This window comes from Nanorana parkeri, unplaced genomic scaffold (assembly GCF_000935625.1).
Source record: "Nanorana parkeri isolate BGI_ZX_2015 unplaced genomic scaffold, ASM93562v1 scaffold304, whole genome shotgun sequence".
NCBI lineage: Eukaryota > Metazoa > Chordata > Amphibia > Anura > Dicroglossidae > Nanorana > Nanorana parkeri.
Window position 1 is genome coordinate 1,219,249 of NW_017306572.1, and position 14,772 is coordinate 1,234,020.

A 14,772-nucleotide genomic window follows, 5' to 3' on the forward strand; every position below is an offset into this window, starting at 1 on the left:
TTGTCACAAGGCTACAGAATGTGGATAGAAAGGGAGTACGGTGAAACTAGCAAATCCACAAAGTACCTCACACAGCCATTGCCAGTTGGAAATGCAGAGGCATCTTGAAGAACCAGGACATTCAGGGCCACAGGTGAAACTAAAAATTCACGGGGTGCCCGAAAGTTTGAAACAGAACCAGATCTGGATGGCTCTGCAGTCTATACTTCACAATTCCCTTGAATGCCCACAGGATTTGATGATCGAGTTGGAAAGCATGCATAGATCATTAGGATCTACATTGGAGAGATCCAGAGCCACCCAGGACATTATTTGCAGCTTCATCAGCTATTACCTCAGGTATTAGAGTTGCCGACATCCATGCAAATGACTGCTTATCCTCCGTTTCCTGCCATCTAGAATCCAGCTACGTTCAATAAGTATAGTAGGTCGCTATGTTAAGTCACGCACACTTTAATTTTGTTTTACTGTTGGTACCTCTACTCTCTGACCCGTTCTTCGTTTTCTTGAACACTGAGAGTTGCTGGCTGCTTGCCCACAGCAGAGCTAAATGTACAAAATAACCACCTGCCTAGCACACAGAATTTCAAGTCCTGGGCCTCCCTCTAGGATAGGATTTCTCATCCCTGAAGCTGCCTCTTGATTAGCCTTCTTACCAACCTATACTCGCAATTAATATTCCTTAAGTTTTATGTGGGTATTGCGACATACCCTTCCAACATTGACTGCTCTACAACAAGGGGTTTTGCTATTTGTGTCTTATTTGCAAGGGATCGGGTGCCTTAATCTAACTTTAACTTTATCACAGGTAACCTTTGTTCCGGTTTCAGATTACACGGACATTGTTCTGGCTGGATTGCCAGGTTTTTTTTAAATAAAAACTGCAGGTTTAAAACTATTCAAAAATATTTTTGGAATTGCATTAAGATGTTAAAGCTTATACAAGATTGTAGAGACACGGTTTACATAACTTTACTAGGGTTGAAATTTTGCTGTGCAGCCCATTTTTCTTTGTAACATGGCATTTTATTCCTTAAGACTGCTGCAGCATATTCTGTAAAAGTGTTTAAATTTGCATCCATTAACTTTATTGAAATTTAATTTACAAAAAAACAGACTGAAATTTGACTGGTGGTAGTGAAAATGTACCTTTTGCTCCACTGACTTAAAATGTTAATCCTCTTATGTGCAGATGGAAATGGTGATGCTGCAAAAACTATAGAAGGTTTGCAAGTAAGAGTGAAACGGCAAGAGAACCTTCTTCAGCGATGTAAAGAAATGATAAGATCACATAAGGAACGGTCCACTCAGCTCAGCAGTGAAAAGGAAGCTCTTCAAAACCAACTAGATGAAAGACTTCAGGAGCTTGAAAAAATTAAGGTGCATAGCTTTTCTGTAGTCTCTTAATGGGTAAATAAGAAATGTGGGGAGCATACCAAACCTTGCACAGTCTGTAACAACAGAAACATTTTGACCTCCTGCTTGCACAGGTGTTATTACACCAGCCTACTGCTTATGTGCCAGTTCTTACTCTTTCTCTATCCCACTTTTTTCTGAGCCACAAGTACATTCAGACTGCCTCCCCTGTCACCATGTAAAGTGTATTTCCACTTTTTGCAGTCATATTTAAGAAAACCCCAATATGTGTTTGAAAACTTTTGAAATACAGGTGGTGCTCCCAGTCACACAGCATACCTAAATATAATTTTCATAAATAGATTTCTTACTTTTCAGCTGTTTCTTTGTGCTGATTTCAAGCTACTCGGAGCAGTTTGAAAATGAAAGTAGAGGGATAGAGTTGCTCTACATTAACATACAACGCTTCTAAGTCTTAAACACTTTGGTAAGACAGATAGTGTTTGAATCTGGCTTACAGCTGATAATAAAATCTTCCAGTACAGTACAGACAGGGTTAATTCGAGTAAACATAACTTCCCACAGCCCCCTGCAGCCTTTTCCCTCCAAGGGTTTCTAACCCCTCTTTTTTTTTTTGCCTATATCTACTGCTAGCAAGCAGTAGATATAGGCAAAAAGTAAAAAAAAAACAAAAAAAAACGCTTTAACAGCGGTTTAAACTTACACTGTTTTCGCCGCGCACTCCAGCCCGAGAATCCGAAACTGCTCGGGCAGCAAAGCATCTTGGCACACTCACAAGGCATCATGGCACACTCACAAACCAGCATGTAAAACAACTTGTCTCACCACTAAGGATAATAACAGAGTTTTGGACACACTTCTTCTGCAGAGGATGTGAAAGCCGCACTGCCGCGCCAAGGCACCTCTTATAGTGCGGTCCTAACTCTAAACTATGAGAGTCTCCATCTTGGAGCACATGGGGGCAGAAGATTTACTGGTGACAAATTGTTGAGTGTGTTTGTCGTTTGTTTTGCTTGACCGATTTGGTGCAGCGACGCATGGGGTTTCTCAGCTGCCATTGGGATGTGCAGGATCCCTTGTGTGTTTCTGTGCTTTTGGGGGTACAATGCTGTGGGGTACAATGCATGGAAGCTCACGCGAAGGCCACATGGTCTCGCAAAATAACAAAACAACGGACAGTGAGACTCATAATACGAACATGGTAACATGTGGTAATATTAGGTCCAGTAATCACATTTGTCCCCGCCCTTAAGGCAATTTTCAGGTGAATCAACGTAAAACCAACATTAACGTCAGGGTGAGCGGTCGGGCCCAGCCCCACATTATGGGCGGCCAAGCCCCCCACGATCACCCCCAAACAGCACATAAAAGACTAACAGAGACAAACACTGAAACATAAAGCGAAAGCAGAACAAAACTTAGGGAGAAGGGAAAGTAGAATATAATACCAAGTCCCGCGCCCCGGCGGCCACCGGTCGACTCAACCCTCCAGCGTGACCGCACCCCCCCCATAATGGGTGGCCCAGACTGGCAGAACCTCAATCTCCGGCGTCCACCCCACACATCGCTGCGAAGGCTGCCGACCCCCTGAGCATTACCCAAGCGCCCCAGGTAGCCACATATTTGGACTGTGACTCCCGTAAACCAGCTGTCAAATCCTCCATCAGTCTAATCTCCTCCACCCGCCGCACCCACATGCCCACCGAAGGAGGGCGGGTTTGTCGCCATAAGACTGGTATGCAGGCTCTGGCCGCGTTCAGCAGGTGGATCAACAGCGAGCGTTTATAGGCTTTTCGGGAGAGTGGTGCCAGGTGGAGAAGATAGACAGACGGCGTGAAGGGCAGTATATGGCCCGTGATATCTGTTACCGCAGATACAATTCCAGCCCAGAATGGCTGAACCTTCGGGCAATCCCCGAAGACATGAAGCAGGGAACCCTCTTCGGACTCGCAACGCCAGCACATTGGGGACACCGCAGGATACATGACATGCAGGGTCGCAGGCACCCTGTACCATCTGGTTAAGAGTTTATACCCAGCTTCCTGGTATTTGTTGGAAACTGAAGATTTAAGGGCAAAGTATAACATGGTGTCCACCTGAGCTGGGGTTAGAGTCAGAGCTAAGTCCGAGGCCCACTGTCGAATGCAGTTAGGTCTGGTTAGGGGGATCACGCAGACCCTTCATCAAGTACGCCAAGGAGTGTCGGAGCGGCTCCGCCCTCTGACACAGATCCTCAAATTCCGTCAGCGGCCGTTTAGGGCCTGTTTCTGTGCTTTTAAGGAGGCTGGGCTTCCTCCTGACAAACCTGCACCCAATTTGAAATCTTCTGCTAACTGGTGACAAATTGTTGAGTGCGTTTGTCGTTTGTTTTGCTTGGGAGACGAGCAGAGACGCAAGGTAAGTCTATGGACGCGTGCAAACGCATGCAGACAAGTATAAAACACTTAGAAATGTCATCAGACATTTTTTTATGTATTTTTTTTCGTTTTGCAATGTGAATATATAAGACATTTAAAAGAGGGCTTATCCCAGTTTGGCTGCAAAAGTGGAAATAAACTTTAAGGCTTTCACATGCCTCACCTTCTGTGGATGCTTCAGGTCCATATTGACCTCTTCTTCTTTTGTTTCTGCTGCAGGTCCTCATTCTTCAGAGTGGCTACCCATTTACTACACTGTCACATTTTTGACAAATGGGGAAAAAAAAGAATGTTTATAGATTTTACTACTGCTACCCTGAGATCTCTAGAAATTTTTTTTAGTTTGCTTTAGATGCAGTAGGAAATGGTTAATATCCTCCTGGTTTTACTTTTTTGCTCTATATGTTCTGTTTGGGAACTTTCCCTTCATTTCCTGTTACAGAGATACAAAAGTGACACAGATAAACCTGAACAGGTGTCCCCATAGTAAGATTTCCCCTAATCTTCTGTTGCTGTGACACCATAAAATTAGTAATTACTTAATGGCCACCAGGACAATTGGAGAGGGTGAATCTCTCCAAAGTGGACTTGGCAATAAAAACCTGAAAGGGGATCCTCCCACTGCATCCTAAATGAAAACGCAAAATAGGTTTGTCTTGAGATACACTTGAAGAGCCCTACTTTTGCGTACATGTGTAAAGTATAATATCTTGATTTTTTTTAATGTAATGTAGGGCACATTTAGATACTAACACGTGTTGCAGTTTGATGTGGTTGTGTTGGGGCATCCCACTGAAATGGATAAGATGCCAATGCACCCGAATTTGCCATTAATTAGACGTGACCCCTTTTTTGGTAGTGCAACGGACTGCAACACACTACTGTGCATTGCGTTGCCTTAGTGTAATGGGGTGCCATTGAGAATGAATGGTCCTTCAACACAGTAAATCATTACTGCGATGTAAAAGTCTAAATGGGCTCTTACATCTTTAATGATGCAATTCCATTTTATATTTCACAAAGCTACGCATATATTTTAGCATAATTCAACATTAGATCTGCTGATTGCTGCTTCATTTGGGTTAATTTAGATTTGAACTTTGTTATCATTCTTTATTCCGATAGAAATGTTAAAAATGTTCTAACCTTACAGAATGTTCTTTTTATTAATATACGTCATAATTTTGTCCAAATTATTAAAAACTGTTCACAGTGTCAATTGTTGTGTTTTATGACATTCCAGGAACTTCACACTAGTGAAAAGACCAAGCTGATTACCCAGCTGAGGGATGCCAAGAATTTGGTTGAGCAACTGGAGCAAGATAAGGTAAACATTTATCTGTGAAAGATGTCTGCAGGACTTAACATTACTAAGGTCGTGAAACTTGGATGCACTTGGACAGATTACCTCTGTGTAACTTTGTATTATTAAAAAGAATAAAGAAAAAAATATTAAAAACCAAGGCTTAAAGGAAACCTATCATTACCAGTACAATGCAAACATGCACATAACCTTAGATGACCTTTCCTGTACCAGGTAAACTGTTGTAACATGCTAGTTTCCTAAAGCCTTTAAAAGTTTCATGATCGTTAATACATACAAGGATTCCCAGGAAAATAGTTTTAATTAGTCAGATAGCACCAACACTGATAATGCCGCTTTCTATAAAATGGCATAAGGGATACTCCAAAAAGACCATAAAATTAAATAAAAGCAGAAGCGAGTGCACTGATCTGGTGCATTATCAAAATGACCTTTGTGGTACCCAAGATAATGGGTTTGGGGGTGGATCCCCCTTTGTGAAGCCTAGCATACAGTGAGTTGTATACAGTATATACTTGCAGAAAATAGAGCATTATGAATGCACCTTACTCCTTAGTGTTATAGAACCTATTCCTTACAAATCTCAGTTGTAACAGACCGATAAAAATATATAGCCTATATATTTGGTATACAGTGTTTGCATTTGTCTGTGTTTGTATGTAGGTGTGTGTAAAATATATATATAAGGCAAGACTGGTACAAGACAACAGATACATACATACATGCATGCATGCATACATACATACATACATACATACATACATACATACATACACAGTTTAGGATGCCCTAAGCAATCACATGTGGTTTTGCAAATCCGTGCTGAAACAGCTGCTACGGTCAGCTGTGCTACACGGGTACACAGATCTTAAAGGTTTTGTTTTGGTGTGTTAATATGCCAAGGTAAATATTAATTATATTACGGTCATTTATAGGGAATGGTCATTGCTGAGACAAAAAGACAGATGCATGAAACTCTAATGATGAAGGAAGAGGAAGTTTCTCAGCTACGAACAAGAGTTAAACAGTTAACCACAAGATGTGAACTACTACAGGAAGCAAAAGAAAAATCGGAGAAAACTGGTAAAAACTGATTTTTCATTTATACCCTCAAATAGTCCATGCACTGGTATTTGGTGAGCCATGCTTCTTCTCATTTATGTGTAGTTGTTGAGCTTTATGGGAAGCTGAAAAATGCAAAGAGCAGTTCGACATAGATTTTTCATAGAGGCACAGGTGCTTTTTTTTTTTAATGTAGCGCAGTTTCTGTTAAATCAAAACCTAGCTCCAGCTAGAAATAAAATGTCCCCTACAGATTCACTGTTCTGTGAGCCAGCTCTGTTCCTCTTCCCGGTTGAATGACACCCAATGTCATTCAACCTACTTTCTGTGAAACGAGATTCAATGGCACGCCCACCATTGACCTGGGCTTACAAGGGGATGCATCAGAGACCAGCACTTATGTAATTACAGGAATTATGTTCTCTGCGGTATCCACCATTGGAAGAAGATGATCGGTGACTGAACCAAAGACATAAGGGGGGAAAAAGTATCTACATGTTTTTTTTTTTTAAAAACAAAAGCTGGGTATGAAGGTGAAGAAATGGGACGCTTATGTGTGTACATTAGTTCTGGGTTTGCATACATGTGTGCGAGTCCTTTTTTCTTATTTTATATTTTTTAAACTAATTTTTAATACTTTTTCATACTTTTACTATTAAAACGGGGCTGACAAGCCTCCTATGTAATCGTACATATGCTGTGACAGGTATGTTAGAACCTTGATGCCTCCTCTGCAAGCAAGCCCAAGCAGGTTGGGTACTGTGGGTCACTGATCTACTGCTTACCCAGCCATAGTCCGCTTAGAGTTAAGCATTTCTGGAGTCCACATTTTACAGAAAAGATCAAGGCAAGGAAATTCCCCAATTTCCTCAATCATAATCAAGTTTTAAAGGTCCTAGGAGGCGCAGGTGAGCCCAACAGCCAGGGGGTGGGGGGTCCATAGGAAAAGGTAGATTTGATTGCCATGTAGAAGTGATCAAAGTGCTTTAGAGCCACTCAGATCAGTTCCGCATTGAAGTGTATTTCCACTTTTGCCATCAAATTTCAAAACTCCACTATATGTGTGTGTGTGGTCCCATTCACACAGCATACCTAAACAATTAATAAAATATACCTCAGCTTTTAGCTGTTCATTTAAAGGTGGCTTTTGGCCAGACTGCAAGCTTCTTCAAACAGTTTGTGAGTGATTTTAGTCATCTCATTAACCTATTTGATCTTTACCACTTTGTTAGGGCAGACAGTGTTCCAATCTAGTTTACAACTGATGAGTTCTGCCATATGGTGGTGGTGGTTGGGGGAATTTAGCAGGTTTAGGCTTCCCCAAAGTACTGACAATTATGTTTTCTGGGCTCAAGCAGAAATTCTGAGCAGACTGATGCACTGACTGGCTGCCTATGCTTGAGCAACCATTTGTGCCTTTTGCCTGCTCTCAAATTGTGCCACTCACAATCAAGGAAATGCTGATGCTAGTACTGTTAAGGAAAACTCTAACTTGTCAAAAGGTAAGTTTAAGCCTAATACACAGAAATTGGGATTTTGTCTGGTTACCTTTTTCTTTTAGCAATTTATTTGTGAAATAACTTGATTCTTTTGCGTACATGTGTAAAGACAGGTCAATAGAGACTTAACTTGACATCTGATGTATTAGATCTTTTTCCAAGATAACATTTGCATGCAAGTGTATGCTCTATGTTTAGTTTTGTTGGTGGTATTCACAAAAAAAGCTTTTCTTTTTTTCCCCTCCAATTGCTAAGATCATTTTATATGATTAGTTTTTGTAATAACAGTAGTCACTTATTACGGTTTAGTTTGTTGTTAAGTATTATTTAAATCAGACATGCGCAACCTGTGAGTCTACACCCCTGAAGAGAAAACGCTATTGAACTTTGGAGTCTTTATATTGTCATACATCACATGCGCACTCTCGGGTTCTGTTAAAAGTAGGGCTGGTAATGATTTAACATTTTTGTGTTCGATTAATCGAAATTTTTTTGAATCGATTAATTTCGATTAATTATAATGCACATACAGATCCAACTACATTGGCCTATACACATAAAGCACAGCAATGAAGTAATAAAATTAACTAGGATCACACTAATCCAGCACGTTATTAATCTCACGTGGGGCAACTCAGAATAATAACGTGCTAGATTAGTGTGATCCTAGTTCATTGTATGACTTCATTGCTGTGCTGTATGTATATAGGCCAATGCCTTGGCTGGCGCTCGTGCAGCAGAAATTCTGAGCAGACTGATGCACTGACTGGCTGCCTATGCTTGAGCAACCATTTGTGCCTTTTGCCTGCTCTCAAATTGTGCCACTCACAATCAAGGAAATGCTGATGCTAGTACTGTTAAGGAAAACTCTAACTTGTCAAAAGGTAAGTTTAAGCCTAATACACAGAAATTGGGATTTTGTCTGGTTACCTTTTTCTTTTAGCAATTTATTTGTGAAATAACTTGATTCTTTTGCGTACATGTGTAAAGACAGGTCAATAGAGACTTAACTTGACATCTGATGTATTAGATCTTTTTCCAAGATAACATTTGCATGCAAGTGTATGCTCTATGTTTAGTTTTGTTGGTGGTATTCACAAAAAAAGCTTTTCTTTTTTTCCCCTCCAATTGCTAAGATCATTTTATATGATTAGTTTTTGTAATAACAGTAGTCACTTATTACGGTTTAGTTTGTTGTTAAGTATTATTTAAATCAGACATGCGCAACCTGTGAGTCTACACCCCTGAAGAGAAAACGCTATTGAACTTTGGAGTCTTTATATTGTCATACATCACATGCGCACTCTCGGGTTCTGTTAAAAGTAGGGCTGGTAATGATTTAACATTTTTGTGTTCGATTAATCGAAATTTTTTTGAATCGATTAATTTCGATTAATTATAATGCACATACAGATCCAACTACATTGGCCTATACACATAAAGCACAGCAATGAAGTAATAAAATTAACTAGGATCACACTAATCCAGCACGTTATTAATCTCACGTGGGGCAACTCAGAATAATAACGTGCTAGATTAGTGTGATCCTAGTTCATTGTATGACTTCATTGCTGTGCTGTATGTATATAGGCCAATGCCTTGGCTGGCGCTCGTGCAGAGTTTCAAAAAAAAATTAATCGATCAAAAAGATTAACGAATAATCGAGAAATGTATCGTTAATTTGCACAGCCCTAGTTAAAAGTAACTTATTTTCAGTTCCAGAACATTACCATACTGACAGTTGGTGGTCCCCAAAAATTCCAAAACATAGAATGGTTGAGCAGCTCTGTTTTAAATCAGAATACTCATTTAAAATTCCTGTAAACAGAACTCACAAATATGTGTTCTATTTTGTGTATCCATGCATGCCAATTAATGGTGCCTTTCCCAAGCCTTATTTGAACAGGATTGGGGTAAGGGATGTTTATTTAATTTGGTAATAATTTACAGAAAACATTTTAATAAAAACTTTGCTACTCAGACAATCGGAGTAATTTTCATATATGTTTAAAATGAAATCATGCAGCTCACTATGAATTATAGTGTTTCTGGCCACAACATTAACTGCTCCAAAAAGAAATATTAATGCACTGCAACATTTTATTTATTTTGTGATATTGTCATACATAATCTCAGATAGAACAGAAAGAAAGAGGCTAGTAGTAGTCATGTCTTGATACTACCAATTGTTTTGATTTTGCAAGGGCTGTCCTTCTAAATCCTGAATCTTGAAGTGATGAAACTTTAGCAAAATGAACGGAATGAACTTAGAAGTTGTTTAGGTAAATTTATGGCGTGGCTTAAAGTGTATGTTTAATAAAAAAGGAAAATACCTTTGTCCCTGGAAGTCTATATATTATATCATTTATAATATTAAAAAAAAGACATTGAATAATGAAATTAAATTAATATTTAGATCATGCCATTGCTAACTAAGGCTTGTATCCCCAGAGTGGGAAAAATAGATGAGCACATGTCCAGACTCCAGACCTGAACACTGTATAGTGTGGCACAGCTATATCCAATTCTGCATACCTGGCTTTATATTATAAAATTTTTATATTTTTATAATATAAAGCCAGGTATGCAGAATTGGATATAGCTGTGCCACACTATACAGTGTTTTGGTCTGGAGTCTGGACATGTGCTCATCTATGGGGATACAAGCCTTAGTTAGCAATGGCATGATAAATATTCATTTCATGTTCTTCATAATATTAAGAAACTGACCTAAAATCATGATTTTGTATTGCTTTAGAAAAAATGTGACCCATCCCTTTAAGAAAAAGTATCGGTAATTGGTATCGGCGAGTACTTGGAAAAAAAGTATCGGTACTAGTACTCTGTCTTAAAGTGGTATCGGAGCATCCCTAGTAATTATATATTTTTTATATCATAGCCATGTTCTTACTGACTTCTGTATATACTTTCCTATACAAATTGTGTAAACAGTGATTGCAAAAATAAAAAGTTAGACTTGTCAATACCGCTATTACACACTTTTTTGAAAATATAGTAATTTAGCTCTGCCTTGGGAGACATTAAGGCAAGTATACACCGATCAGCCATAACATTATGACAACTTAGAGGTGAAGTGAAAAATTTTGATTATCCATTACAATGGCACCTGGAAGTGGGTGGGATATATTAGGCAGCAAGTGAATATTTTGTCTCTGAAGCAGAAAAAATTGGCAAGCGTATGGACTTGAGCGACTTTGACAAGGGCCAAATTGTGATGGCTAGATGACTGGGTCAGGGCAACTCCAAAACTGCAGCTCTTGTGAGATGTTCCCGGTCTGCAGTGGTCAGGACTTGCCAAAAGTGGTCCAAGGAAGGAGAACAGGTGAGACAGCAACAGGGCCATGGGCGGACAAGGCTCACTAATGCACGTGGCGAGCAAAGGCTGGCCCGTGTAGTCCGATCCAATAGGAAAGCTGTTTTGGTGGCAAAGGAGGGACCTACTCAATGTTAGGTGGGTGGTCATAATGTTATGCCTGATCGGTATTGATGTCGTGGGATGTAGGAGATCACAGATGCTGCATTTTTGAACTGCAGTTCATAGCATTAAAATTACACTGTGATATTATACAGTGATAAGTTATTTAAAATAATCTAATATTCAATGCTAAATCTTATTTGCAGTTAATGTCTGTCAGATGTTCCAGTTGTCTGAGCAGCAAGTAATGCAGCTTTTTGTGATATGAGTTTGTGTATAGTTTGGAAGTAGATTTTACTGTATTGTCAGTTTTGGCAGCACCTAGTGTCCACTGCAGCAGTTTTATCATGTCATACCTATGATGCTTTAGTTGAATTTTTCATTGCATGTAGGTCAGTGCATGTTGTCTTGGTTTGCAGTGATGTTTTTCAAGGAATGTCAACATCATTGTTTAAATGGTATTTATAGTGAGAACTGTCCTGTGTAAAATAAATGACCTCTTTTCAACATTTATTTCTTAACACCTAAACTGGCCACATGTCATATTTCATATGTAATGCCAGAATAAATAGTAATGCTTTCTGTTAACAAGAAAGCATTTGTGTGACTTTTCATTCATCTAGCAGTCATAGCATATTTGGAAGAATGAAAAAGAAATATTTAGCCACCACAACTCTGGCTATCATTGGTGGGGACAGGTACAGACACAGCCAACAAAACACTGACTCATAGGGGGTGATTTACTAACCTAAACACACGCACGCACTAGGTGCGTGTGATTTTTACACAGCAAAACGTATTTATCAACCAAAAAGTCTCTAAAAGCATATTTCCACTAATGCCATATATGGAAAAATCATGCACATGATGCATATATAATGCTGCTTCACAGTTTAGACAAAAATGGTTAGCTCATGCATTTACATTCCTGCATTCATCAACGCAAGCAACATAACATAGAGCTAATTTACACCACATTACCTTGCAATTCATTGCAGGGCTTTGCACAACACACCTGCTGGGTGTGTACACACTACAAAGGTGTCTAGATTCCACCAATAGATCATGCTGGGAGGGAACACACTACAGAGGTGTATACTTGTTCGTGGCGTGTTTATAAGGTTAGTAAATCAACCCCATAGTGATCTTAAAGCAGGATGGGAACAGACAACTAATTATTCTAGGTATCTGGATAATTAGAACAGCTCTGCATATTAACAGCCCTTATTAACCCCTTCATGACTGAGGCCATTTTTATGCACCCATGTTATATTCCACATTTTAGGCCTGAAAATTACTTAAACCCCCAAACATTATATATTTTCTGAAAGCCAAGACCCTATAGAATATAATGTTGGCAGTTGCTAAAGTACCCCAAAAAGTCCTTAGACGGCCCTTTAAAAGCCCACCCAGGTCATCAATATAGAGAGAGCCAAAAATACTGGCCCTAGAATTATTGGTCTCACTCCGGCGTGCGCGGCATACCCAACATGTGTAGCACGTTCGTCGTTTTCATACATAGGTGCACCCGATGCGTGTTTACGTGGGGGAGGAGGCCTTTACATTTTTAAAATAATGTTTAGATTTATTTTATTTAATTTTACACTTTTTATTTTTATTTTACTTTGATTGCTATCACATAGGGGGGCTTACAAGTCTCCCATGTGATAGCAGATGATGGTGACAGGTACTCTTTAAGGTAATGCTGGGGGTCCAAAAGACCCCCAGTGTCACCTTTACTCTCCAAATAGGCTATTGAAGTGCAGATCACACTTCAATAGCTTATAGCTCGGCTTCAGAAGCCCAGCATTTGACAGCTATGGGACCGGAAGTGATGCAATCTGCATCGCTCCTGGTCCCATAGAACGGGGAGGGGGATCGACGAACGGAGGTTCGTCCATCTCCTCCCCAGCTCTCTGCCGACACCAGAGACGCTGTTCCCAGGCCCATAGAAGGGGCAACGGGGCCCGGGAAGCACGGCGGGGGTGTCGGGCAAGGAGGGGGGGGGCACCCCATTCACCGGCCCATAGAAGCGATCTGGCGACAGCTGAGCCACCAGAATCGCTTCCTTTGTAAAGCCGACAGTCGGCTTTACAAGTTTAAACAGGCTTTTGCCGCCGGTAGTCTGTTTAAACAGCCCCGATGACCGCAACGTACACAAAAGGGTTAAAGGACAACTGTATTATAATACAATATTTTAGGGCTGGTAATTATTAAAATTTTCCTGTTCAATTAATGGATTTTTTTTTAATTGATTATTTATAACGCACATACAGATCCAACTACATTGGCCCATACACATACAGCACAGCAATGAAGTAATAAAATGAACTAGGATCACACTAATCCAGCGTGTTATTATCTCACGTGCCCCACTCAATATGGCCGCCGCTTGAGTGGGGCAACTCAGAATAATAACGTGCTGGATTACAAATGTATTTACATAGTATAGTAAAACAGCAAAGCCCTAAGGGTGATTTAAACAAGTATTAGCTAAATATTTGAAGTAGCAGCACTTGTCCATTTCATGTAAGGACCTGATTGCAACATAATATCAGTAAATTTCAATGGGCACATTTCTGGGAGCGAGATGGGGCGGTTAATGGAGAGCCACATAGTGCATATATATAAGTTTAAGATAAGACAGAAGCTTGGTGCTTCTTGGGCAAACTCACCGGCCCAAGTGGCTCCGTCGGCTAACGAAGGGAAGGGGGGGGGAGTCCGGTGAAGTCGATGTCCGTGATGTCACCAGATCTCCAACGGGACTCCCGGAAGCCGGCGGAGAGGTGAGTCTTTTCATTTTCGATGAAAAAGTTTAACAATTAATCGAGGAATTAATTGTTAATTTCCCCAGCCATACAATATTTTAATTTATCCTATGCATCAAAAACTCCATGGATCACTTCAACTCTCAGCAACAGAAATTGTTTGGCCTGTACCAATCTAATTCAGTGCTCATCAGCTCGGGTGTTACTTGTTCCATTTAGAATTTGGTACATTCTGAACTGAGCTGAAGGCTTGATCTGGCCATAAAAAAACAGAAAAGATGACTGGGCAGGCTAGGCTGCACATTGTTCTGTGTGGTCCTCTGCATGGGACCGATGCAGATTCTAGTGAGCTTATAAGTGTTGCACTGCTCCCAAGCAGGTAGGGTAGGTGAATTTGATTTGATTGTTTTTTTCTCTCTGGAGGTGAGGCATTTTGTAGAGTTTTTTTTTTTCTGCAGAGGTTTTTGTTAACATTTAAGAGCAGATATTATTTAATGCACACATCAATCTATTTGAAATGATGATGATTACTTATTTTCGTTATTTTAGCTAAACATCTTTAACACCACAGCTTTACTACTGGAGTTTTTTTTATTAACAAATGTAATTCTGTAATCATTAGATGAGTAATGATTAGATAGATTAGATAGTTTGTAGGATGCAAATGATGATTACTTCTTTGGACACCATCATTGCATAAAAAAATGTTGGCTAGAAATTTTGAGTGGATCGAATTTAGTTTTGCAACCATTGTTGATAAAGAGATTACCTTTTGTACCACAATGAAAACCATTGCTCACGCGTAGACAAAGGGTTGCTTGATTTTATGTGCACTAGAATAAAAGACACATCAGCAAAAAACAGCATGCATTACCTGGCACGAATCTCA

General features: G+C 39.9%; 1 protein-coding gene across 1 annotated transcript in view; it reads left to right on the forward strand.

Moving 5' to 3' along the window:
• GOLGA4 (golgin A4) overlaps positions 1-14,772 on the forward strand; it is a 112,860-nt gene that overhangs the window by 45,375 nt on the left and 52,713 nt on the right. The window contains 3 exon segments of the mRNA XM_018557803.1: positions 1,193-1,380; positions 5,038-5,121; positions 6,054-6,201. Coding sequence (XP_018413305.1) covers positions 1,193-1,380; positions 5,038-5,121; positions 6,054-6,201 — 420 coding nt within the window.